Source organism: Ipomoea triloba, chromosome 6 (genome assembly GCF_003576645.1).
Source record: "Ipomoea triloba cultivar NCNSP0323 chromosome 6, ASM357664v1".
Classification (NCBI taxonomy): domain Eukaryota; kingdom Viridiplantae; phylum Streptophyta; class Magnoliopsida; order Solanales; family Convolvulaceae; genus Ipomoea; species Ipomoea triloba.
In genome coordinates, this window is record NC_044921.1 from 8955807 (window position 1) to 8981183 (window position 25377).

At 37.6% G+C, this 25377-nt stretch overlaps 4 protein-coding genes and 1 non-coding gene across 5 annotated transcripts; 4 read left to right on the top strand and 1 right to left on the bottom strand.

Moving 5' to 3' along the window:
* The first annotated feature begins 2656 nt into the window (after window positions 1-2656).
* Window positions 2657-2749, top strand: LOC116023849. The gene has a single exon (XR_004099440.1). It is a non-coding gene; the product is annotated as a small nucleolar RNA R24 (small nucleolar RNA).
* Window positions 2750-2914: 165 nt separating this feature from the next.
* Window positions 2915-3367, top strand: LOC116023443 (uncharacterized protein C6G9.01c-like). Its single transcript, XM_031264445.1, has one exon. The coding sequence runs from the start codon at window positions 2915-2917 to the stop codon at window positions 3365-3367; it is 453 nt and encodes a 150-aa protein (XP_031120305.1).
* Window positions 3368-8173: 4806 nt separating this feature from the next.
* LOC116021560 (exocyst complex component EXO70B1-like) lies at window positions 8174-10365 on the bottom strand. The gene has a single exon (XM_031261991.1). The coding sequence runs from the start codon at window positions 10189-10191 to the stop codon at window positions 8215-8217; it is 1977 nt and encodes a 658-aa protein (XP_031117851.1). The 5' UTR covers window positions 10192-10365; the 3' UTR covers window positions 8174-8214.
* Window positions 10366-11483: 1118 nt separating this feature from the next.
* Window positions 11484-16045, top strand: LOC116022456 (probable protein S-acyltransferase 7). The gene is made up of 5 exons (XM_031263181.1): window positions 11484-11886; window positions 12606-12788; window positions 14413-14706; window positions 14858-15091; window positions 15216-16045. Exons 1-5 carry the CDS (start codon window positions 11788-11790, stop codon window positions 15744-15746), a joined length of 1341 nt encoding a protein of 446 aa, XP_031119041.1. The 5' UTR covers window positions 11484-11787; the 3' UTR covers window positions 15747-16045.
* A 2269-nt stretch (window positions 16046-18314) lies between these two features.
* LOC116023184 (glycerophosphodiester phosphodiesterase GDPD1, chloroplastic-like) lies at window positions 18315-20068 on the top strand. Its single transcript, XM_031264163.1, has 4 exons — window positions 18315-18486; window positions 18565-18749; window positions 18860-18919; window positions 19023-20068. The coding sequence occupies exons 1-4, from the start codon at window positions 18387-18389 to the stop codon at window positions 19815-19817; spliced, it is 1140 nt and encodes a 379-aa protein (XP_031120023.1). The 5' UTR covers window positions 18315-18386; the 3' UTR covers window positions 19818-20068.
* Window positions 20069-25377: the final 5309 nt, after the last annotated feature.

A 25377-nucleotide genomic window follows, 5' to 3' on the forward strand; every position in this document is an offset into this window, starting at 1 on the left:
TCTTTGTAGATAACATAAAGGATTTCTCCCTCTCTGGTAGCCCTCGCATTCATTTTTAATTGACCGAGAGTCCAACTTGAGTAAGCTTAGTATCTTGGGAACTTATGGGCTTAGAGTTGAATTGTCCTGCTTGAGGGCAAGCAAGATTTAAAGTGTGGAAACTTGATAAGCTCCCAAGATGCATGATTATATAGGTCTATATCGGGGTAGTTTAATAGCAATTTAGTGTCCTTGTGTGACTAATTCATGATATTTTGTGCTTTAATAAGATAACCACGTGCACAGCTACCTTTTGTATATTTTAAGATATTTTACAGGTCACGGGAGCCACTCGGCAAGGTATATGGGCATAACAAGCAATCGGAGCATAAAAGAGTCCCGGGATAGCTAGGGTGTACCATCCACGCATGGGCCAACATAGATGAATTCCAGTAGCCATCCACGTGTTCATCCCGCGTGGATGAGTACATGGATGAGACATGCAGAGGAAATTAAAGTAGGGCAATTTTGTGGAGGCTATTTAAGGAAGCTAGATAGGATTTTTCAGAGGAGGCTTAGTTTTTAGTTCTTCTCTTTTCCTAGAGTTTCTTTTCTTTAGTTTTCTTTTCTTTTCTTTGAATATTTGGATCAATTTGAGAGAGATTTCCATTTTGTATGAAGAAGTAAAGATCAAAAGCTTGGATTGAAGTTATAATTTCATTTTACTAGATGATTTCTATCTTGAATCTTATTTATAATTTCTATTTCTATTTTGCAATTCATATTCTTAGATTGAATTAGATTCATGATTTTGAATCCATGAATATGCTTAGCTAATTCTATCTAGGGATTGAGTTGTGTGAATCTATGCTTGCTCAGTGTGATTTCTCAATTCTTATTATGGATTTTGATTCTTTGATGTTGGAGATCTATTCTTGTATATTGATTGTTGATGTGATTTGATCTTGAGTGGATTTGGCCAATCTCTTGAGAGTTTGAGACCTTGACTCTATCATGATATTGATTTGAGTTAGGATATAGCTTTTGCAATCTTAGATCCTATGGAATTTCATGATTGAGAATAGTAGGAATGTGTGAAGCTTAGGTGTTTGATAAAATGTCTTTTAGGACTTTTGGTTACTAAATAGTATTCCTAAGCCTAAGAAGCCTTAGTACACAAATGTGGAAGAGGACTAATAGATCACACTCTTGAATAGCCAACACGATTGAATCACTAGTCTATTACTTAAGACACACCATGAGGCAACATAGATAACACAATTCATTCCCTTGCTTTCTATTATTTGTTATTTCACTTTCGTTTACCTTATTTGATCACACACTCTAAATGTCTCTCCGCTTTCACCAACAACCTCCCATGTTCCATAATGCATTCCTTCAAACAAAAGCATAACAATCTCCCGTATTGCTTCCTTCGAGACCGACACTCGGGGAGTGAAGACTTTTCGTTTTATTTCTTTCTACAAATCTTTTGACATAACACGCACAGTCACCGCTATACAATTAAAGCAATTGTCACCCCACCATTTCTCTTTCTCTCTCTCTCTCTCTCTCTTTATATATATATATATATATATATATATAATGCGATTATATCTTAACGTGTGGCCGGTGCGACCGCACCATTAGTTATGCTAAAAAACACCAATAGTGTTAATAAACTCACAACAAAAAAATGCACCCATGCACAAAAAATACACTATTAGGTACACGTTCCCACAAAACGCATCATTAGGTACGCATAAATGCACAACACAGTGTTCGAAAACGTATCATTAGGTGTTGTGAGATATGATACCTTTTTTAGACATGTAGTATATTTTGTGGTGCATTGATGCATTTTGTTGTTGTGTATTTCCTAACACTATTGATACTTTTTTACATAACTAATTATGCAACTGCACGTTAATACATAATCGCACTGGAACTTGACCCTATAAAAACATAATTCTACGGGGGCAATAAAGTCATTTAAGGTAATCTCCTTCATTTAAATACTTGATAGGGTTTGCTTCTTCGCAGGGAATCGCAGGCCGCAGCCATAGCCTCCAGAACGGCCACTACCGCCTCTGCCTACTACGGTCACAGAACGGTGACCACCTCGTCGGACGAGGTGACCTGCTAGTCTGCTACCGTACCTCTCTCTCGCGCTATTTTTATTTTAGTTATTCAGTTTTATTGAATCCTCAAAATTTTTGTTTGAATTAGTTGTACTAGTACTAACTAGCCTAGTGGATTCTCCTTGGACCTTACTGCTCTTGATGGAAGATTGGGTAGCTCTCCATTTCAGTGGTTCTTGCGTTTTCTCATCTTTAGTGATGGATTATCTACTGCCTGGGTTTTCTTAATTTTGTCTATTCAGGTGATTTTTCTTATGCTCACTGTTTTCTCTTATTAGATACGAAGTAAAAATCTTAACAAGCGAAAATTATTATTGATCTTCATTGTATATATTTAATTGAATGGGGCACTTAAGTCAGGCAACGGGGGTTTGTTCAAATATCTCTCTGTGCCAATAAAGAGCTACTAATCATGATTGGAGGAAACTCTTTTTTCCTACCCTTTTCCTTCAAATTTGCAGTAACTAAATCTGTTTACTTAACTATATAAATATATATATCATCTATTTTGTTTCTGTCTTGCTGGATGTGATGATGCTGCAGTGATGAGGTTCTAACATGTAAGAAGATCATACTTTGTGTTTGGATCTTCAATGAAATTTACTTGTTACGCTTGGCTTCTGAGCACATTTTTCACCTCTTTGCCCAATGAAGTGCAAAATCTTGTTTCTTTCTGAATTAATTGGAGTGATTTTTGTTTATTGTATTCAAAATGCCCAGTGATTAATAGAAATCCTATTGATCACTTTTCTGTTATAGGATAAAGTTTGCATTGAAGAGATTGCTAGAGGAACATGCACAAAGGGATAGAGTTCTGCAAGATTCAAGACATTATTCACATGAGTTTTGCTCAGAAAATGAAGAAAAAGAACCAATCAAAGAATGAAAAACCAGTTGAGCAGAACCCTGTGGCAGCAAACGTGAAGAAGCCCCTGCCTATCATATCCTCTGCCACACCTAAGAAGCAAAAGCCTGGTAGTGAAATCGATGAAATCTTTGCGGGGAAAAAGAGAAAGAAACCGGAGAAGGTTGAGGATGTGGTTGGAGAGCCTAAAAAAAAGGGTATGCAGAACAAAAGGAAGGATAGCAAAGTTTGTAAAGAAAATGGTTCGACGACGTCTGGTTTAAGGTGTAGGAAAAGGACTGGAGATGGGCTTGCAATTTATAGTGAGAAGGAATTGGGTATCGACAGGGTAGATGCCGGAGGTACTCCTCTCTGTCCGTTTGACTGCGATTGTTGTTTTTGATATACAATGTGTATGGCTCTACATTTTGAAATTCATCTTCAATATCATTCCTCCACTTTCCCATCTTTATTTGGTTCTCAACCAGCTCTTTGGCTTCACCTCATCAACTTCTTGAATCTTCATCATCATCTTTAAATTTAAGTATTTATTGAGTTAAACAAATTAGTTATACATATGGACTAATGGACGTGCACACCCACATACATAAACTATAAGCCTACCACCTTTGATATAAAAGGTACATTTTTAATATTGGATTTACTGGGACCAGGTTCACCATACATGGATATGATAATATCGAACAAGATAGGGTAATAATAATAGGAAAAAGTGTCAAAACTTTTACACATTATACAATTGAGCCATCAAACAAAAAGTGTGCAATTGAACCATTAAAAACTCAAAAATTTGCAAATAACGTTTTTTTCCTTACCTATGATGTCATAATGTCAAATTATATATAAAAAATTATTTTAATTATTATTTTAAAAAATTAAAAAGAAAAAAAACAAACAATTTTTAAAAGAAATTTAGAAGGTGGAGGCCTCCACCTTGGTCTACCTCTTTCCACATCGCCAAACCAATCAACAACACTCAAACCAAAAATAACAAAATATGATCAGCAAGCCCAATGATACGAGCTTGTACCAATTTGTATCCCTGAAGTGAATACCATTTGAGCAAATTGCAAAGAAGAGAGAGAAGGAAGGGAAGAGAAAAAAAAAAAAAGGGAAAGAGAGTAGAGAATAAAACTTCTGAAGCAGTATTCCTACTCCCTACTTCTAACAGAAGACAATCTAATATTCCTACTACAATTCTAACTAATGTACGTAATCTTTAAGCCACACAGGGGCTTTCCTTATTCTAGTTGATCTACGGACTTCTTTTTCCTTGTTAGTATTAACATCACTTTCTTGGTGTGACTCGCATGCATCCAGTGCAGAATTATTCTCATGTACTGTCGTAACACTCCTCCCTTTTTCGAAAGCGACCTTGTCCTCAAGGTGTATGTTTGGGTATAGGCGTTGGATTTCCTCAGATTTTTCCCATGTAGCATCTTCTGGAGGGGAGTCATTCCATTGTACTAGAAGTTGTTTTTCGAGTTTCCCATGTCGTAGTACTTGTCTTGTTGCGCATATAGCTAGTGGCCTGGAGATTGGGTGGTCATGAAAAAATTCCTTTGGTAGATCATTGTTCTTAATTTCTCATTTTCTTGTGTATCGTTTCAGTAGTGATACATGAAACACTGGATGTATTTTTTATCCTTGTGGGAGCTCTAATCGATATGCCACCTTTCCTATGCGCTCAGTGATTTTGAAGGGTCCGTAATATCTTTTAGCAAGTTTGTGCGAAACTCTCCTTGCTACCGAAGTTTGTCTCCCCTACTTCAAATTCCACTTCTCTTCTTTTCTTATTAGCCTTTTGCTACATGCGATGTTGTGCACCTTCAAGATTTTGCCTTAATTGTCGTAGTAGCTGGTCTCGGTCCTCGAGCATTTCTTCTAATGCTTGGTTAGTGGTGGAGTTGGGTGTATAGATGGGGACAGTAGGGGGGATCCTTCCGTATAGTGCCTGAAATGGAGTCATTTTCAATCCACTGTGATGGCTTGTGTTTAAACAGAATTCTGCGCAACATAGATATGACATCCAATTTTTTGGTCTATTATGCGTAAATGTGCTCAAGTACTGCTCTATGCCTCTATTCGTAACTTCTGTTTGACCGTCCGTTTGTGGATGATAAGCAGTGCTACGATGCAATGTAGTTCCACTTAGTGTGAATATACCTTCCCAAAATTTGCTTAAAAATATAGGGTCTCGATCAGATACAATTGACTCCGGGAAGCCATGATGTTTGACCACTATTTCCACAAATAGTTCTGCTACTTTTGCTGCTGTGAAATGTTGTGGTAGAGCTCCTAGCTTTGCTATCTGATCTAATGGGATGAGATTGCCTATTTATAGCAAACTCAAGTGAATATTTACATCATATCTTATTTGACTTTATTCTTCACAAACCTAACTCATTAAATGAAAACCTACTCCACATATATTTGACTTTATTCTTCACAATATGCACACTTCCTATATAGCGAAATCAAACAATGGTCATGCACTTGGAATCTGAAAATCCCTCCCAAGGTTCGTATCTTCTTTTGGCAACTTGCACTCACTGTATCTCCATAGGAAATTTGTTGAGAGTCAAAGAGTGAACTGTCAAACACTGAACTGCCATATGTGCTCGAAACAGAATGAATCAATTTTTCATATCTTGGTAGATTGCTATGTAGCGAAGGTCGGATTGTTGAAACCTTCTGAATAAACACATTATGTTTGTTGGTTCCAAGTCATTTGAAGATTGGGTGATAAAAAAAATTAGGTAGTTTGATAACGAAGCATGTTGCCTACTCATAATGACATGTTGGAAAATTTGGATGGCTAGAAATGATAAACTCTTGCATAAGCAAGCATTCCAATCCCCTTATGGTTAGGTCGTCGAGCTAAAAGTGACCCTCCCTTGACCTATAGGGAGATAATATGACAGGCTCGGAGAGGGACTATGACGACGAGGTGGAGGTCGGCTCAACTAGCGTTTCCCCCACCAACTCTATAGATTAGGAGATCGATGCATTTTCGGTTGGAGCGGCGGAATCGTCCCAAGCGAGTAGCATTGGGGGCGGTAGAGTCAGCTCAGATGTGCACCCTCGGAATTCTCTAAGCATGGGAGAAGCAGGGACCTCAGGGCGAGGGAAATCACCTCGGGTAGTGATACCTTTGATTCTTAACACTTTTTCACCCCATACTTTAACCATTTTTTATAACAAAATGTTTTTGCTTGAGTTGAATCTATGACTTGTTTGTGTGAATTGTGGTTTCTTTAGATAAAATGGTCGCAACAAGTCACTTAGAGGTTTTTTGGAGCATAGAGGAACAATTTTGGAAGTCGGGAGTTCACTCAAGGAGGTTCGGAGCAACGAAGCAGGAGAGAAGGCTGGAGGGAAGAAGAAGAATTTTTTGTGTTGGCAAAAAGGTTATTACAATAGGAGTTACAAATATAACTTTGTATCTCTCTCTAAAGATACTTTGCTATGCTAAGCTTTTCTATCTAATGGGGTGGGATTGCCTATTTATAGCAAACTCAAGTGAATATTTACATCATCTTATTTGACTTTATATTTCACAAACGTAACTCATTAAATGCAAACCTACTTCACATTTGACTTTATTCTTCACAAACCTAACTCATAAAATGCAAACCTACTCCACATACATTTGACTTTATTCTTCACAGTATGCACACTTCCTATATAGCGAAATCAAACAATGGTCATGCACGTGGAATATGAAAATCCCTCCCAAGGTTCGTTTCTTCTTTTGGCAACTTGCACTCACTGTATCCCCATAGGAAATTTGTTGAGGGTCAAAGAGTGGATTGTCAAACACTGAATTTTCATATGTGCTCGAAACAGAATGAATCAATTTTTCATATCTTGGTAGATTGTGATGTAGCGAAGGTCGGATTGTTGAAACCTTTTGAATGAACACATTATGTTTGTTGGTTGCAAGTCATTTGAAGATTGGGTGATAAAAAAATTAGGTAGTTTGATAACGAAGCATGTTGCCTACTCATAATGACATGTTAGAAAATTTGGATGGCTAGAAATGATAAACTCTTGCATAACATGTCAACATTCGCTAGAGATATTGTGAAAAGTATCATATCTTACGGAACTAGAGGGAGGCTATCAACTTGGACAAGTTATTCACCCCCTAGCAACCCCCCTTCATTGAGAAATGGACTAAGCTAGCCTCAACCTATGTGGCTCAAGATAAATGTTGATGTTGTATGCGCCAACAACACTAGTAGGATAGGATGGGCTTTGGGTGGATTGTTCGAAATGAGCATGACGTTTTCATAGCAACCAAAGGTTTCCTTTGGAAAGGAAATTTTCTACCAAAAGAAGTTGGCCATTTGGTAAACTCTAAGTTGGGCAAAGTCATAGAATTAATTAATTGGGATCTCATCCATGTGATTGACTCCCTCCTTCTGGTCTTTGATCATGTGTTGTTCTTAATGTTAAAGAAATATTGAATTATTTTTCACATGCATTTCTTTCTTTTGTTAAGCGATTTTTCACATGCATTTCTTTCTTTTGTTAAGCAAACTCCGAATTGGACAATCCACTTGTTAGCTAAAGAGTCCAGTTATATGACGGTTTATAAAAAGTGACTTTCCTACCCTCCTTTATTTATTTGTAGCTCTTTGCACTCATCTTAATTAATGAGTTTGTTGCTTTTTTTTCCAGAACAACACAAAATAAATAAAAATTGAAGGGGTTGCTTAAGGCGGAAGAAGTATCCCACTATCCCGTTCGTGTGGGGCTAGAACACAAGAAAGCATTATACATTATATCATATGTTAATGACACTAAGTACAGTTCACATAAACTGCAAATTATGAATTTATAACAAAATTAAAGGAGTACTGTACTGTACTACACGCTACGAGCAAAGCTTAAACACATGCATGCACTCCTCTACTTACTCACAAACGCCATTGCATATGAACACGAAATGATGAGGCCGGAAACCCCCTGCATGCATACATACATACTCCCATCCATCCATATATATTATAATAAAATAATAATCTAGACGAATTGAAATTAAATTACAGATCCGACAGCATATCTGATCTCGATCGATCTTACCCTTAATTATTAATTGTCAGAGTACGTACGTCCTTTAATTTTAATCTAAACAACACAAATTAAATTAATTAAATGCTTGTAGCAAAACTGTATATATATGTATGTTGTACGTCTTCACAATTTAGAATGAAGTTATTATTATTTCTTCTTCCCTGCTGCACTTCCATCGAAAAGCTCATCGATATACTTTTCAAGATCTTCCCCCTGGTACTTGATGTACTTCTCGGTCTGCCTCCCGGGCGTGAAGGTCTGACTAAACCTGGCGATGAATGACCTGTAGGCGGGGACCACCATGTTGGTAATGGAAACCCGAAGCTCCGATTGAAGCTGTTCGTCGCTGATCACCCAACTGGCCTGGGTTTTGTGAATGTCATCGAAAACCGCGTTGAAGCTCTTGAATTTCTCCTTCAACACTGGCTTGTGCACCTTCCCGGTTGAGCTGGAGATGAGCCCTTCCACGCTCAGGCACTGCATCAGTCTCCCCCACGTCTCCCGCTGGTAGTTCTTGTGGTACTGTCTTAGATCCGAAGACCGCTTCTTTATCCACGCGCTCCCAAGAAGGCTACTCGCTCCTGGGGATTCCTTCACCTTCTGTAATATGTGTCGCCCGTTGTTCATCATGAAGATCATGCTCAGCGATGGGTCTTTGTACAGCTTTGATTTGGCCTCCAGGTTGGCGTCCAGCAGCTCCATCGCCCTCGCTATCTGCATTCCGAAGGGGGAAAGATGATGCGATTCTCCTGCCCCTGAGCCTGTGGGATCCACCTCCACCTCACCCCCACCCCCACTCTGCTGTTGGAACTGCAGATGCTCCAAGAACACTTGATCCAGCGTTTCTTTGTAGCAGCAGGCGTTTTCTATAGTGGTGACGGCGTAGCGGGTTAGCGGGTGGACCCCACCGCCGGGGACGGGGTTCTTAGGTGGATCCGCGTTGATGGTGATTTCCAGCTCCTGGATGATGTTGATCATCATCTCCCCCAGGCGGCAGCGGGTTATGAGGGTCTCGGCCTTCAGCTCCTCCATGCATTGGGGCCGTAGCAGGGTGTCCATGCTGGGGAGAAGATCCCGCAGGGCCTCGTACACGTCGAGGAACTTGTAGAGCTTGTCGGGGGAGCGTTTGGTGACGGCCACGGCGTTGGAGAAGTGGAGGAGCTGGATGACGGTGAAGCGGCAGAGGTCGCTGATGATGCTCTCGGACATGGAAGGGTGGTCGCTGAAGACGGTGGCGGTGAGTTTACGTTCGGAGGTGAAAAGCTCGGTGGTGCAGTACTTGAATGTTCTTAGCCACGCCACGATCTCCCTCTCCACGCATTCCCAGCTCGTCTTCTGTACTTCATCTATGCTCCGCCGCTCGAACCCCATCCTGGACAGGCTGTCCTCCATCACGTTTCGCCGAGCCACGAAATACGCGTGCCAGCACTCCGCCTCGTACCCTCCGAACATCAACGCCTTGGCTAGTTTATTCAAATTCGACATGATTTCCTCGGAATAACACCCACTACCCCCCGCCCCCGCCGCCTTGTTCGTCTCTAATAATTCCTTATTATGGTTACTATGATGATTACTATGATCTGGCGCAGCCTCCTGATCTTCCGGGACATGTCCGCCGTCGTCGTCTCGTTTGACGATGGAATGCTGTTTGGCGGGGCCGGTGTCCGGGTTAATCTTGAGCGCCTTGCAGTCGTCCAGATAGGATTTGAATTCGTCTTCCAAGTAGGACATCGCGCGCTGGAGAACGCCGCCGATACGGCTGATGGAGTAAGCGTATTTGTACTCGGAAGAGAAATGGCAGAGGGATTTGGAGAGCTTGGAGATGCGATTTGTGGATTCGAGAAACGTAGCGGCTTCGTCGTCCCTTAGTTGGCTCCATTTCAAAGGATGCCCCCTGGTACGGGTGTAATCGTCGATGATCTCCTCGAGAAGAACGGCGAACTGTTCGACGCAGATGGGAACATCGGGGGGCTTGGAGTCGGCGCCGGATCGGGAGCTCCAGAGATTGAAGATGTAATGATCAATGTCCTGGGAAACCTTAAGCAGATCGGGAGGGAGCCTACTGCTGGCTTGCTGATGATCTGCATGATGATCTTTCTTGTCGTCCTCGTTTTGGGTCTTCATCTCTGATCTGATAGATCTTTCGCAGTGGGATCAAACTAAGGCTTGCATGAAGGGAATAAGAAATAATAATGGAATGAAGAAAGTGTATGTGATGATGCATTGGATGGGGAACATGCCATGCATGCCAATCATTCACGCCCAAAGTTAACAAGGAGGATTCACAATTATCATTTCATCTGATCGATAATCTTCTTTTTTTCAATTCGATCTTAATTGATTTTCCTTTTTTTTAAAAACAATAAAATATTTTCACCCTAAAGCTAGCTTTTTTATTTTCCAAATAAAATTAAAATTTCGATCTCGTCCCTGTGGAGATAAATGTGAGAAATCTCTTGGGCAAGAGAGGAGTACGTGCGAGTCTTTTTGACCGTTTAGTGCTAGTGCTACGCCACCAATTTCGCTCACAACCACCTATCCTGCCCTATCTTTAATGCTACTTTTCTTTCTTTTTTTATTTTTTTATTTTTTTTATTGAAATATATATATATGGTTATTGTGGAATAAATAAGGATCCTTATTTTTATTGATCATCAGGGATTAATGATTCTATCAAATTCTAAAACCATATTGTCACAAGTCATATGTGGCGAGTCATCAACACTAATGAATACAAAAACTCCTTATAGGTGTGACAATTAATGTTTCGATTGATTATATTTAGTGAATTATGATTGACAAATTCTTTAATTTAGCACATTGAATCAATCTCTTGCTGTATAAATGAAATCATCCTTATCTTTTGGAGATATACCTTAAATATTAAGTACAAATTATAATTACAATACAAACTCTATACGTACTATTCAAGTTGGTTGGATAAGTTTAACTTTCTCATAAAAACTATATATTGACTTTTTTTATTTGATATTTTGTCGAGGAAATACCTACAATTTAAGTGATTGATTAATCCAAGATAAGTTGATAACTTAATTTTAATTTATGATTTTTTAAATATTTGATTTAATTAAATTGTAATTGTAATGCCAAAGACCTTTTGGTCAGGTGGTATTCGGTGTCTCGACTAACACTCTCACATGGATGATGGGAATGAGTTTGAGAAAATACTACAGTGTAACATGGTCGATAGTACTAAAAAAAATTGTAATTGTAATAATAATAATATAATAATAGTAAAAAGGAAGGTTTTAACGGCGAGGAAGAAATGGACAGGTCATATCCGTGGTTGGACAAAAGCTGACCGGTCCACACCAATCTTGATGGAAAGTCGAATAGTGGACTGCCACGTCAGTTTAGGCACTCTGTAAAGTTTCAACTCCCACACCGAATCTCACTGTACTCGATAAAGAAAAGGCCACACACAACTAAAAACCCTTTGCTTCTCCCCCAAACGCAGTCTCCGCCTCGTGGCTTGTCGACTAATTATCACACTAAGGGCCGCCATCGCCGGAAGTTCGCCGGAATCTGTGTTCACAACAACTGTACCACCGAGAAGTTCCACGACTTGTACACACTCATTCCACTTCCTGCTTCTGCGTATTTATTCCTGAGTATGTGCTCGTCTCTAGACGGTTTGTAATTGTATTATACTACAAGTTATTGTGCCGGAGATTTGGGTGAACATCGAGGAACTGAGAGATGTACGTGGTTCCACCTCCAAAAAGGACCGATCCGTTATCTGGATCCACGAATGGGTCGGACGATTTGCGGATTTACCAGATATGGAAAGGCAGCAATGTGAGTTTCTCTCACTAAGATCAGTTTTTCTTCTCTAAGATTTTTTAGTTCCTGTTTACCAGTTTTGTAATCTTTTCTAGAAATCTATTGCATTTATGCTAGTTTTTAATTGGAATCTTGAGCTATTAGGGAGCACTCTATTATTGCTGCAGAATAATTGATGCCGCATATTCAAGTTAAATAGAGTCTTGTGTAAAAAGGGTGAAAAAATTTTCTATGCTCAACTTGGATAATAAGAAAATTAAAGGAAACAGAAAAAAACTTGAGCAGGATGGTTGTGTATAGGCATTACAGTAATGAACAAAATGCCGAATTAAGTTACAGGTAGTGGATTATTGCAGGTTTAGTTGATAATGATTTCTTTTGGGCAATTATATGTATAATTTCTGCCTTCAATTAATGGACCTGCAACTCAAGTAGTACTTATTATTTTGAGATATTAAACTCAGCAAAAAAGGTGAGTAGCAGTTTGATAAAGAAAATGTTATCTTGATGCTTTTGGTACGCCCATTCTCCATCTGAGTTGGCATTGTTGATCTTTTTGTTATCAATCATCAAATTGGTTTCCTATTATTGTCTTTTTTGATGTCCTACTTAGTCTAAAATCTGTTTGTCCCACTGCTTTGTTTCTCTATTTATCATTAAATCCATTGCTCGTATCAGGTTATGGCATTTGCTCTATTGAATTTCTGATTTTTTACTTGCTTTTCTTTTTGCAGAAGTTCTTTCTTCAGGGAAGGTTTATATTTGGACCAGATGCAAGATCATTAGCATTGACCATATTCCTTATAGTGGCCCCTGTTGCAGTCTTCTGTGTCTTTGTTGCTAGAAAGCTAACGGATGATTATCCAGATCACTGGGGAATCTCAATTATGGTTGTGGCAATAGTGTTTACATTTTATGTAAGTGGTCTCTCTTCTACATATTTTTAGGATAAGTTGCCTAGAAAACATAGTTGTTGTCTTTCATTCCTTGCCTTCAAAAGCCGTGAGCAAGTGCTAGAGGATTGCATTCCCTATTTTGCTACCCTGCGGCCTTTTTTCTTAGAGTATAACTTGATTGTTACTCTATTTTGTTACCCTCCTCTAGTGTAGATGCCTTCTATTTCTTCTTACTGGTGAACAAGATATGATTATTCTTTACTCTTCCCTCTGTCTTTGACCAACAAAGGATAAACAAGTTAAAGGGACCATATCTTTTTCCAAGGACATAAGTTGATTTTTCTACACAACTATCATAGATCAGATGTCTTCTATCTCTTGTTACAGAATGAGATTAAATTCTCCTCAATTCATTCCCTTAACTCCTTAAGGAAGGAGGCAATGGTAAAACTGTAAAAATGTGAAGGGATCATGTCCAGTGCATTTATACAAGAGCATACACTAGCTATGAATTGGTTTGGCGTGATGTCTATGACTTTGGCTTTTGAGGACCTTGATATTCGTTGAGATGGTTCATTGGAAAGATATTCACGTTTAGGATATTCTTGCAAGTAAATTAACCAGTTCAAGAGTGTAACCTGTAACTAGATTCCTTAACCTGAATTTAATTGTGAGACCTCTAATCAAGATTTATTTGATGTTGACCATACCACAATGTTTATGGCTGCTGAAGTTGAACTTTTCTTAGGGCCTAAAAGGATCATTATTTGTTCTATTGGACTTGGAATTCATTTAGCATCATTTTTCTGAGGCTGTGTATTGGTGAGCAATTTTTGTGGTTATGTTGATAGAAATCATGCAATACTATACATGAAAGGATTTGATTCTAGGCTGCAGGATTAAGTTGTAGGCAGTTAATCAGTCAGAATACAGTCTGCACACCAGAAAAGAGTGGAGGGCTAGGATTGAGGACAGCTAAAAAATTAATAACATGGCAATGGCTTCCAAACTTTAGTTGACAGGTCCTGACAAATAACCCCCAAGCCTTGTGTGCGTGTCATGAGAGATGAATATATCTGGGATTTATGGGTTTCTTGAGGTGGAAGAACAGGTGAACAACTCATCAATTTAGCTTTGGCATCCTTGACCTTGAGGAGAATAACATGGTAACTTAAGATGGACACCAGATTGATTTCTGGAGAGATGTGTGCCCACGTTCAAGACCACTTAGTGTCGGATGCTGAGGTCCAAGTCCTCTAATATAATTTAATAAATATCAACTGCAGGGAACATTCTTTGATCAATATTTTTCAAACTGGGGCCTTGTATAACTTGTGAATTGGTGGTTCTGAAATAATCCTATGCTAATGGCAGAAATAGAATCGATGTAGCTTGCTCCAACTAAGCGGGATTAAATTTAAGTCCAGTCTAATCTAGCTTTTTTTGCAATCTTCTGGAATTAGTCTGGTGAGTGTACCAGCTGAGTGTTTAATTTACCAACATTTTTGCTTTGTTGACTAAGTGCCAAATGTTTGACAGTTGACTGTCTTTAGGTTTTCTACTCAACCAGAATTTGTCCAGGAGGAATCTTGTATCTGCATCTTTTACGTACTTCATCTAACTTGTGTGACATTCTATCACTCAGGTTTTGGTACTTCTCCTGCTAACCTCTGGAAGAGATCCAGGAATAGTTCCTCGAAATGCACACCCTCCAGAACCAAAAGACTTTGATGGTAACATCGAAGGTGGTGGACAAACCCCACAGCTACGCCTACCTCGCATTAAAGAAGTTGAGGTTAATGGCATTACTGTGAAGGTTAAATATTGTGATACCTGCATGCTCTACAGACCTCCTCGCTGTTCTCATTGTTCAATATGCAACAACTGTGTTGAAAGATTTGACCACCATTGCCCTTGGGTTGGGCAGTGTATTGGGCTGGTAATGCTAAAATTTTGACCACTTACTCTTGATATCAAATCAGACTTTATGTAGTGTAGTTTGACTGTTTTATCTTTCAAATAGCTGGAATAGAACTGTCCTTTCCCCCCGTGAATTTGCATCCTTAAAATCTGACAATTTTTGGTTGCAGAGGAACTACCGGTTCTTTTTCATGTTTGTGTTCTCTACGACTCTTCTCTGTATATATGTGTTTGGTTTCTGTTGGGTCTACATTAGAAGGATCATGGATGCTGAAGAGACAACAATATGGAAGGCAATGATTAAAACCCCTGCTTCTATGGTTCTAATAGCTTACACGTTCATTTCAGTGTGGTTTGTTGGTGGTCTTACTGCGTTTCATTTATACCTCATCAGCACAAATCAGGTAAAAATCATTTCTTAAAACTTGAAGTATTAATTTAATGGGGGGTTGGGATTGTGAATAGATTATTTTTCACCTTTCAAAAAAAGTTGGGTCTTTAACATGAATATGTTTGAATTTTGTGCAGACTACTTATGAAAACTTCAGATATCGATATGATCGGCGAGCAAACCCCTACAACAAAGGAGTGATAGAAAATTTTATGGAGATATTCTGTACCTCCATTCCTCCATCCAAGAATGATTTCAGGGCAAAGGTCCCTAGGGATCCTGCATTACCAGCTCGACATACAGCAGCAGGGGGTTTTGTTAGTCCAAACATGGGCAAAGCTGTGGAGGACATAGAAATGGGCAGGAAAGCAGTGTGGGGTGATGTTGGGGCAGACCATCAGGAAGGTCAACTAAGCGACAATGATGGGGTGAACATGAAGGAAGGTGGAGGATTAGGTGAAATGTCACCAGAGATTAGAACGACAGTGGACGAAGGTGATCGTGCTGCAATGCATCATCATCCTAGGCGATCGAGTTGGGGGAGGAAAAGCGGAAGCTGGGAAATGTCACCTGAAGTTCTGGCATTGGCATCGAGAGTGGGAGAACCAAATCGGATGGGTGGGAGTAGCAGTGGTGCAATGAGGCCAACTGATGTTAACAAACAGTGAGTGTCCTTAGTATGTCAAAAATGCTGGCTTGGTTTGGTGTATGATCTCTGACCTTTGAACCTTTCACAATATTGTTGTGCACGATTTGATGGGTGTCAGGATATTTGATCTGGCTGTTGTGCAATGGGAAGGCCATAGTTTGGAGTGTGTTGTGGGTGAGTGAGTGAGTGGTTTTGTATTTTATTTGTGTCCAATAGTGTTGTGTCTCTTTCCCCCCAGATGGTGGTGTCTGTTCTGGAATGGAAATATTGTAGGTGCATTGAAATGTGAATGGCAGTAATTTAATTAATTGCTCTTCACTCTGCTCCCAAATCCCAATCCCAATCCCCCATGTCTGGCTGTGCATATGGTTGGTTGGTTGGTTGTTTCCAAGGGGAATCCAACCCTCCAACTTGTTCTTGAAACGCGGAGTAATTAACGTAAGGAGATAATCTTGACTATCGTGCATCATTAAAAACACGGGGGAAACGGGACTTTAATACCTCACAATTAACAATTGCCCTCGTTGCGGTCCCTCCAGACAAATAAAACTTGTATGTATATATTGCAACAAAGTCTAAGGAATCTGCAAAAATATATTCAATTATAATCAAAGACAAGGTAATAAATCTATAATCCTTTTATTTTTCTGCCTTCATCACATAGATATGAAATTATTATGTTATTTTTTTTAAAAAAAAAAATGAAGAACTAGAGAAATGAAAAACATTGAAACAAAGTGAATATGTCCTTAAATATAACACAAGGATTTAAAATGTTGAATATTGTACGACAAAGATAACTTAGTTAACATTGTTCGGCAATAAAAAGCTAGACAAATGATTCGTTTTCATATCAAAATGAAAACAACCTGATCTTTATACGACCGTGTCCATTTAACAAAATGTTTATACTTTTTAGATTTTAGAATGAAAAAATAAACATCAAATCATTATCAAATTATTGCAAAACAAGTAACATAAAAACCATTTGGAATAAGGTTCAAATTGGCCACTGTACGGAACATGAAAGTGCAATTAGGCCATTGAACAAAAAAAAATGCAATTAAGCCATTAAACACTCTACATGTATGTAATTTCACCTGATAGTATGTTATCATGCATTTTTTCAGGTTACTTGCTTACGTCGACGGTAAATTGACATTTTAAAATAATTTTTAATAATAAACTATTAAAATAAAAAATTAAAAAAAATTAAGAAATAATTAAATAAATACACCTGTGGCCATCTCCTCCCACTTTAATAATACTCTTGCCACCTTGATAGGAAACCCGTGGATGAATCAAATTTAATTAATTAATTTATAATAATAATAATAATTATTATTATTATTTACGGAAACTCAACTTCTTTCACAAAACAACTTTTACTTTACTATGGTGTGTGTGTGTTTTTAATTTTAATTTTTAAAATTATTTTAAATTTTTTATTAAAAATTATTTTTAAAATGTCAATTCACCATCCATGTAAGCAAGTAACATGATTAAATAGATGGTAACCTGCTATCAGGTGAAATTGCATACATTTGGAGGGTTCAGTGGCCTAATTGCATTTTTTTATTCAGTGGTCTAATTGCACTTTCAAGTTACGTCCAGTAGCCAATTTGAACATTATTCCAAACCATTTTAAAACAACATAACACTAATTTGGTTGCTAACATGTTAATTTGCCCAATGATATTATTTAAAAAAAAAAAAGAACTAAATTCTTTGAAGTTTTTTAAAATTTAAGGGGTACATTCAATCATGACTTTCATAGGTTTTTAAAAAAATTTTATAAACATAAAAAGTTTAGAGGTATTCAATTCAAACTTGTAGGGAGCCTTTAAAAGTCTGGCGATAATTCAATTAAGAAGAATTTATTTCAAAAAAAATATAATAAGAAGAATTTTATAATATGTTATAACATGTTTTATAAGACAATTATAAATAATAATAATCAAAATCATTGAAAGTTTGTAAGAATGTATTCAATTTAAAATTTCAATAACTTTTATAGATTCTTACAAAGTTTTGAATAACTCTATGAAAGTAATAAAAATATATTAAAATATATCACTTTAAAAAATTTTAAAAATCTACAAAAGTTATAATTGAATACACGCCTAAGACTCAATTGTACGTTCAAGAGCTTATATGATCTGTTAATGTAATTAATAATATGATAATTATGAGGAATGACGGAATGTGGTGTGTAAGGCAAATTATTGTGGATATACGCATGTTCCATGATCGAATTTAAAAAGGGCACTGACCTTCCTCCTCCTCATTTCCACGTGGACATGCGTCGTCATGCCCAACTTCCTTTCCAATTCTATCCACTACGTGGATCCGTGTCACCTACCGCCAATTTTACTTAAAATAATACTAGTATTTTTGAAAAAAAAAAAAAAAAAAAAAAGGAAAACCATGAGTTTAACGGAAAGAAACGCCGTGTACACTGGATCAACGCAGAGGAATATCCATGGCCGAAAGCGTCGCACGAAATTTACGGGGGAGAATATTCCGTCAAAAATGGCCGTTAACGGTTTTCCAGCGGGTATTTAAACGGCATTCCCCCATCCTATGTTCTTTCGTCCCGAGGCCTGTCTCTTCTCTCTGTGTCCGGTCATTCCTCCTCCTGCAATACTACAAGTAAATAATGGCTCTCAAGGCCGCCCAGATCGCCGGCATAGGCATTCCCAATGTCGGAGGGCAGGTCCCTGAGAATGCTTCTCTCTGTTCCACCCGCTTCCCTCAAGGTGAGTGCGATTTGTGATCTCTATTTTGATTCTGATTCGTGCGTGAATGGCGATGGATTGAATTGATTATTCCGGCAGGGGTGGAAATGCGGAGAGGCGGCGGTTTGAGGCCACCGAAATTTGTGGTGATCGGACACAGAGGGAACGGAATGAATGTATTGCAGTCGACGGATCGGAGAATGAATGCCTTCAAGGAGAACTCCATCCTCTCTTTCAATGCCGCGGCTGATTACTTGGCTGATTTCATCGAGTTTGATGTCCAGGTTAGGTTTTGCTTCATCAATTCTCTCTCCGCTCCGCATTGGATTCATCCACATTTTTTTCTAGATTTTGACGTTCAGATAAGAAATTGTCGTTTTTCATTTGTTTGTAGGTCACCAAGGATGACTGCCCTGTCATTTTTCACGATGATTTCATCCTTTCCCAAGAGAACGTAAGCCTTAATTGCTTTGCTGCATTTTAAAATCATGAGATTACGTACGTAAAATTGAACATATGATATGAAACATGCCGCATCTATCTATCTATCTATCTAGGATATGATATCGGAGAAGAGAATCACGGAGTTGAGCTTGGCTGAATTCCTGAGCTACGGTCCGCAAAAAGGGAGCGGGAGCGGTGGTAAACCTCTGGTGCGAAAAACAAATGACGGCAAGGTTGTTGGGTGGAGTGTGGAAAGCGACGACGCCTTATGCACCCTACAAGAGGCCTTGGAGAAAGTAAGCCCCAGCCTGGGATTCAACATCGAGTTGAAATTCGACGACTACCTGGATTACGAGGAAGAGCAGCTCCTCCGGCCCCTCCGGAGGATATTGCAAGTGGTGTTTGATCACGGCAAGGACAGGCCGATCCTATTCTCCACGTTCCAACCGGACGCCGCCCTGCTGGTGAAGAAACTGCAGAGCGCGTATCCGGTTTTCTTCCTCACCAATGGCGGCACCGAGGTTTACTCCGACGTGCGGAGGAATTCGTTGGAGGAAGCTATGAAGTTGTGCGTGGAAGGCGGGCTAGAAGGGGTTGTGTCGGAGGTGAAGGGCGTGTTTATGAACCCAGGCGCCGTCAACAAGATCAAAGAATCCAATCTCTCCCTCCTCACATACGGCAAATTAAACAACGTGGCCGAGGCAGTTTACATCCAACATTTGATGGGTGTGGATGGGGTGATTGTGGATTTTGTCCAAGAAATTACCCAGGCCGTGTCCCACATGTTGAACCCACCTTCCTCCTCCGACTCCGAGGAAGAAGAAGAGCCGCAAAACCCCCAATTCTCGCCCAAGGACTTGTCCTTTTTGCTCAAGCTAATACCACAACTCCTCATACAACAACATTAATCATTTCCTTCCTTAATTAACAATACAATCCAACAAGTTTAATGTTTTTTGTTCTACCATCATTAACCACAGAGTAACTTTAACCGATTGCGTGACTCTCCCCCCAAATCCACCCATCTGCATTGCATTGCACACCTTCATCAATCTTGTAATCTACATTCTTGTTGTTGTTCTTGTTGTACTGTACTCTTGGGTAATTTGTAAGTAGTATATAGAAATAAATACTTCTTTTGTCATCAAATTTTATTTAATCTCCCAAATCCAATACTCACTCGATGAAAATGCTCATAATTTTTTTCTCTTTACAAATTTCATACAAATATTTAAAATGCTTTAGATGTGATTTTTTTTTTTGTTTGAAATTATTATTGTAGAAACCAATGGATGTGGCACATATTAAAGTAAAGTCGAGTTGCGACTAAGGAAAGATTCCACTTGTATTTGAAGGTGATAAATTTAGGACATTAATGATCTAGAGTCACGGAGATTCTTACCTTAATCAAATACTTTCTTTTTCCTATTGTAACATTTATTAGAGAATTTTTTTTACCTCATTTGGTTGAACATCTCTCGTATAAATACCTTGAAAAAAGAGTTTTGATTTTGCACGAGTTAAGACAATAACGAAGTTGCATTGTTTTTTGCTTAATCCAACTGGTAGTGTTGGTTAGTCGACATAAACTATAGGGTTAAACCTTAGGAGCCAGGAAGGATATTCAAGAAGTGGGATTGAAGGATGGGAGATGGGATCATAGTGAGACATGAGTTGAAGTTTTAGATGTTAGAATGTAAGTACTTTTGGGATCAAAGTAGGACGAGATGAAATAAGGGAACAAAAGGCCAAAGCAATGACCAAGGAAGCAGTGCTTCCATATGACAACCCCACACGATGCTCATGCAAGGCCGCAAGCGAGGTAGTAGTGATGTGGCCTTGCCCATGCACGGTCATGCGACATACACAACTTTTCCCGAACACGATTACCCATGATCCTGCATCATTGCCCGAGGCCCATGTGCCCCCACTCTGAGGGGGTGCATTGGCATTGATTGACACGTCTATAGACTGTGGGGCCTTTTGTTGTACATGACCTAGCGTACCGTGTAAGTATTTATAGGCGTTTCAATTTCTTAAAAATTTTGACAAGTTCATCCACCTCACTACTTATAAATAGTTGTTCCCTCCGAGCATCAATACATCCTTCTCAATCTTACACAACACAATAGTTGTCTAAGTATATTAACTGTCTTGCTTGTAATTATCGACGAGTCCTATATCAATCTAGGCGCCCTTATTATTATCCTATATGGTCCTCTAATTTAGCCTAACTATTCAACATCATATGAATCTAGCTACATACTGAAAGGGCATCTAATGGCCTAAAGTCCATTATCCATATACCCGTATGGTGGACCTGGTATTGTAGAATCATGAAAACTTTAATATGTTAGTTGTTGATTAAAAAAGGAATAAAGTTCAAATTAGTCATTGAAAAAAAATGTAATTAGGCCACTGAACATCTCAAATGTATGCAATTTCACCTTATAATTAAATTAATTTTATTTAAAAATTATTTTATTAATTTTTTTAATAAAAAGCATTTATAAAAAAAATTTGCAGGCTGTCTTCGTCAGAGTCTCTTCGTCTCTGGTTGAAGATGAAGACCCCTTGTCTTCGTCTCCAACGGAGACAAAGGTAGGTCGAGGAAGGAGGGGGTGACCCTACGGCTTTTTAAAAAATCATTAAAATAATTATTAAATTAAATTAAATGTAATTATAACCTGAAGAAATAGATGATGACCTGCTATCAGGTAAAATTGCATACATTTAGAGTGTTCAGTTATTTAATTATACTTTTTTCTTTTTAATTCAATGACTTAATTGCACTTTTAAATTACATTTAGTGGCCAATGTGAACCTTATTCCATTAAAAAAAATTGGTAAAAGAAGTTGTGTGTACATTAATTTTAAAAAAAAGAAGTAAACGAGCTGAGGTGGAAGTCTTCATCGGGTGAGCGGATATCATTGACGTTGTGGTGTGGTTTGTTTTCACACACTGATGATCCAGTAAACAAACAAACAGTAACAACGTAAGATGAAGTTGAGGCAGCAAAATTTGGAGGCTCAGAATTGGAATATCACATGGACCCAAATTCCCAGATTTCAGCTTTCGGCTCCTGTTTAACATTATTAATTTCACTCAAATTTGAATTCAATACACCATAAGATAAGATCCATTGAACCTTTTTTTTTTCCTTAAAAAAGACAAACAAATTCAAAATATCATATTCCGGTCTACTCATGTTGTCATCACAAATTTTTTAGATACTTTGCATTTTTAATGTTTGAAATTTTAATTTTAACCTCATGAACTCCCATTTAGGAGAGACACTTCGTGTCACTAAATCACAAAGTCATTGACTTTAATTTTAACTTTTAAAGCATGTGTTTACAAATTTTAATTAAATCATATTTCATTCTTTACTTAAAAATTAAAAGTTTTAGTCTTTTTAAGTACAATGATTTAAAAAAAAAAAGAAAGTGAACTTTTATATTGAATCTAGAACTTTTTTAGAAAAATAAATAATTTTTTTTGACAAAAATGGTGCATTGAAATTATTAGGTTTATTGGTAATAGAAAATTTTAAAAAAATTAAAATTTAAAAAAAAAAAAAAACCTCACACGTTTATGTTTTATGATAATTAATTATATCTAAATCTTTAAATATTGATAATTTAATATCAGACATTTGTACCGTTTTATAAGTATATTCAATTACATTAATTAATATTAAAATTGATTCAACTCTTTTGATTTAGATTTTAGTTTGGTGGCAGCATCCACGTCAGTTAAGGCTTTTATTCCCAAGTTTTTTATGGTCCCAACATTCATTGTCTCACTCAATCACAAAAACTCTTATCCTCATTAGATCATCTATACTAGTTAGAAATTTTACACGATTTTTAATGATACACATAAGAGAGAGAAGGTGGAAGGAAAAAAAGAAGAAGAAGAAAATGAAAAAAAAAACTGAAATTTGACAAATTAAAAAAACATAGGAATAATGGTCAAATAGGCCATCAAACTACACGCCAAACTGCAATTAAGTCATCCAACTCAAAAAAGCTACAATCGGGTCCAGAACAACACAAATTCAAGCAATTGAACCTAAAGTGACTTGTTGACCAGGTAATTAGATGGCATGGCGGTTACCAAATTAATTTTTATTTTAAAAAATTATTAATAGATAAAAGAAAAAAAATAAAAAAGAAAAAACACGCCGACCACCACCTTCCCCTTCCATCCCTGTCGGAGAATCAAGTCCCCGGCCTCTTTCATTTCCTCGTTTCTCTCTTCTTTTCCTTCTTCTAACTGGTAATTCTTGGGAAGCTTCATTGTCTGAATTATTCCCTTGATTAGTACCTCAAGTGATTCAGAATTATAATTCCTTCGTAAGCCAATTCCAAGTAGTGATTTCCACCAGGCGAATGGCAGTGTTGTTATATATAAATTGCTTTCACGGTGGCGATTCACCTTCTTCACACAAAGAAACTCACAGTAAGAAAAAGCGCTTGGGAGATAATCTTGTAGGCTACTTTATAGACAGGAATGCTACTGGTTGGAGACGAAGAAACGAAGAGAGACGAGTTCTTCGTCTCTGGCCAGTAGATGAAGAAATGGCCTTTGTCTACGACAAGACCCTCTCAGGCAGAGACGTAGGAAGGTGCAAGGTGGTAGTCAAGCGCTTGCTTGAAAATAATTTTTTTTTTTAGTTTTTATTTGAAAATAATTTTTAAAATAAAAATTAATTTGGTATCCGGCACGTCATCTAATTATCTGGGCAACAAGTCACTTTAGGTTCAATTGCTTGAATTTATGCTGTTCAGGGACCCGATTGTAACTTTTTGGGGTTGGATGACCTAATTGCACTTTGATGTGTAGTTTGATGGCCTATTTGACCCTTATGCCAAACACACACAACAACTCAAATTCTCCTTTTATTTCTCTTTCATTGGGACCACAAAAAAACTCTTTATTTGCAGGAGATAAATATTCATTATCTCACCACTTTGGCTATCATCCACTTCATCATGAGGCCTACAAAAAACCAAGAAAAATTTATTGGTGTAAATGCTTAGGTTTTTTCTCAATTTTTTATAGGCCACTATTTTAGTCCACTATATTTTAATTATTTCTTTATTTATTATCATTATAAAAATTATAATTACAATTATTATATTTAAATTAAACATGTCAAAATTAAAACAAATTTATAAATATAAAATTTCAATTCAAATAAAATATATTGTTAAAATTATATATTATATTAAAAATTATGTTACATATTTAATTCTTTTAATAAGAAAAAATAAAAACAATAAAAAAAACTCAAATAATTTTTTTATTAAAAAAAAATGGTGGTTGTATAAAAGAAAACAAAAAAAAAAAAAGACTCAGAGGGGCCGCCAATTGGCGGCCACTCTGAAGCTCCCGCTGGGACATGACGTGTGCTCTAAGCGCGCACCCTTTTTTCTTTTTCTTCCGCCAAAAATCAATACTTGTTGGAGAACAAATCCCAAAAAGACTTACCCTCACATTAATTAAAGTGCATTGATATGGATGCTCTAATGTTAAACACACACATCTTTGTCTTTTGGAAATTTAATTTAGAATTCCTAATTGTAAGAAATAGATCTAGACATTCAAGCCTTTGAGAATGATGTAGCAAAGATATGATGTGCGTGTATGATGTACAATAATGTCGTCCTTAGTGGTTTGGTATCTTGACTCAATTCTCATTTATGCCAAGAATCCTCCAAAACATGCTAATGAGTGTGGCCAATTAACATTAACAATAATCTACCATAATTTCTTCATAATCTCAAAGAAACGTAGGTTAGACATTGCTACCATTTATGCAATAATCACAAATAAAGCATCTAAATAGACAATACGACCCTAACCCTAGCTCCTAAACTAATTACTCACACATAATAAGCATAAACATATCAAAAACACAAGTAATAAACATAAATATTGCAAAGGAAAAGGTAAAAGAAAAGAGAACTAATCTATTGAAAATGATAGAACAATCTTGAAATCTAAGCTTCAAATCCAAGACTACAAGCTTCCAAAATGGTATGGAACCTAAATCTAAGTCTAATCTACCCTAAAAATATGAAAGGAATGGTGAAAAAATAGTTAGGGTTCAATCATGGTCAAAACCGATAGAAATGGATGAAAACGACCTTAGATAGTAAACAAAGCATAGGCACATGGGTTGAGACACAAGCATGCAATCTCCATGTGGAAAATAGAAAGAAAACCACTTTCAAGAGTAGTGGTGCACAGGCGCGTACCCGCCCGTGCATTCTTAGCAAAGTCACTTTCTTTCGATTTTACACCATTTTAACGTCATAGTTAGGCTTAATGGTCGTGATGAAAGTTGTAGCCCTTGACTTTCCAACGGCACAAGAATCGCTTTATTTGGACATTCTTACGCTGATATATGGTCAAAATACTGATTAGTGGTATTGTTGTGCGAGCATTTCAACTTCTTG

What these genes read in the sequence shown, in the direction of transcription:
- LOC116022456 (XM_031263181.1), top strand. Translation starts at nt 11,788, where the DNA reads ATGTACGTGGTTCCACCTCCAAAAAGGACCGATCCGTTATCTGGATCC. An exon ending in TTGGGCAGTGTATTGGGCTG is followed by an intron (nt 14,707 to 14,857) that starts GTAATGCTAAAA and finishes TTTTGGTTGCAG; the next exon opens with AGGAACTACCGGTTCTTTTT. An exon ending in ACCTCATCAGCACAAATCAG is followed by an intron (nt 15,092 to 15,215) that starts GTAAAAATCATT and finishes AATTTTGTGCAG; the next exon opens with ACTACTTATGAAAACTTCAG.
- LOC116023443 (XM_031264445.1), top strand. Translation starts at nt 2,915, where the DNA reads ATGCACAAAGGGATAGAGTTCTGCAAGATTCAAGACATTATTCACATG.
- LOC116021560 (XM_031261991.1), bottom strand. Translation starts at nt 10,191, where the DNA reads ATGAAGACCCAAAACGAGGACGACAAGAAAGATCATCATGCAGATCAT.
- LOC116023184 (XM_031264163.1), top strand. Translation starts at nt 18,387, where the DNA reads ATGGCTCTCAAGGCCGCCCAGATCGCCGGCATAGGCATTCCCAATGTC. An exon ending in TCATCGAGTTTGATGTCCAG is followed by an intron (nt 18,750 to 18,859) that starts GTTAGGTTTTGC and finishes ATTTGTTTGTAG; the next exon opens with GTCACCAAGGATGACTGCCC. An exon ending in TCATCCTTTCCCAAGAGAAC is followed by an intron (nt 18,920 to 19,022) that starts GTAAGCCTTAAT and finishes CTATCTATCTAG; the next exon opens with GATATGATATCGGAGAAGAG.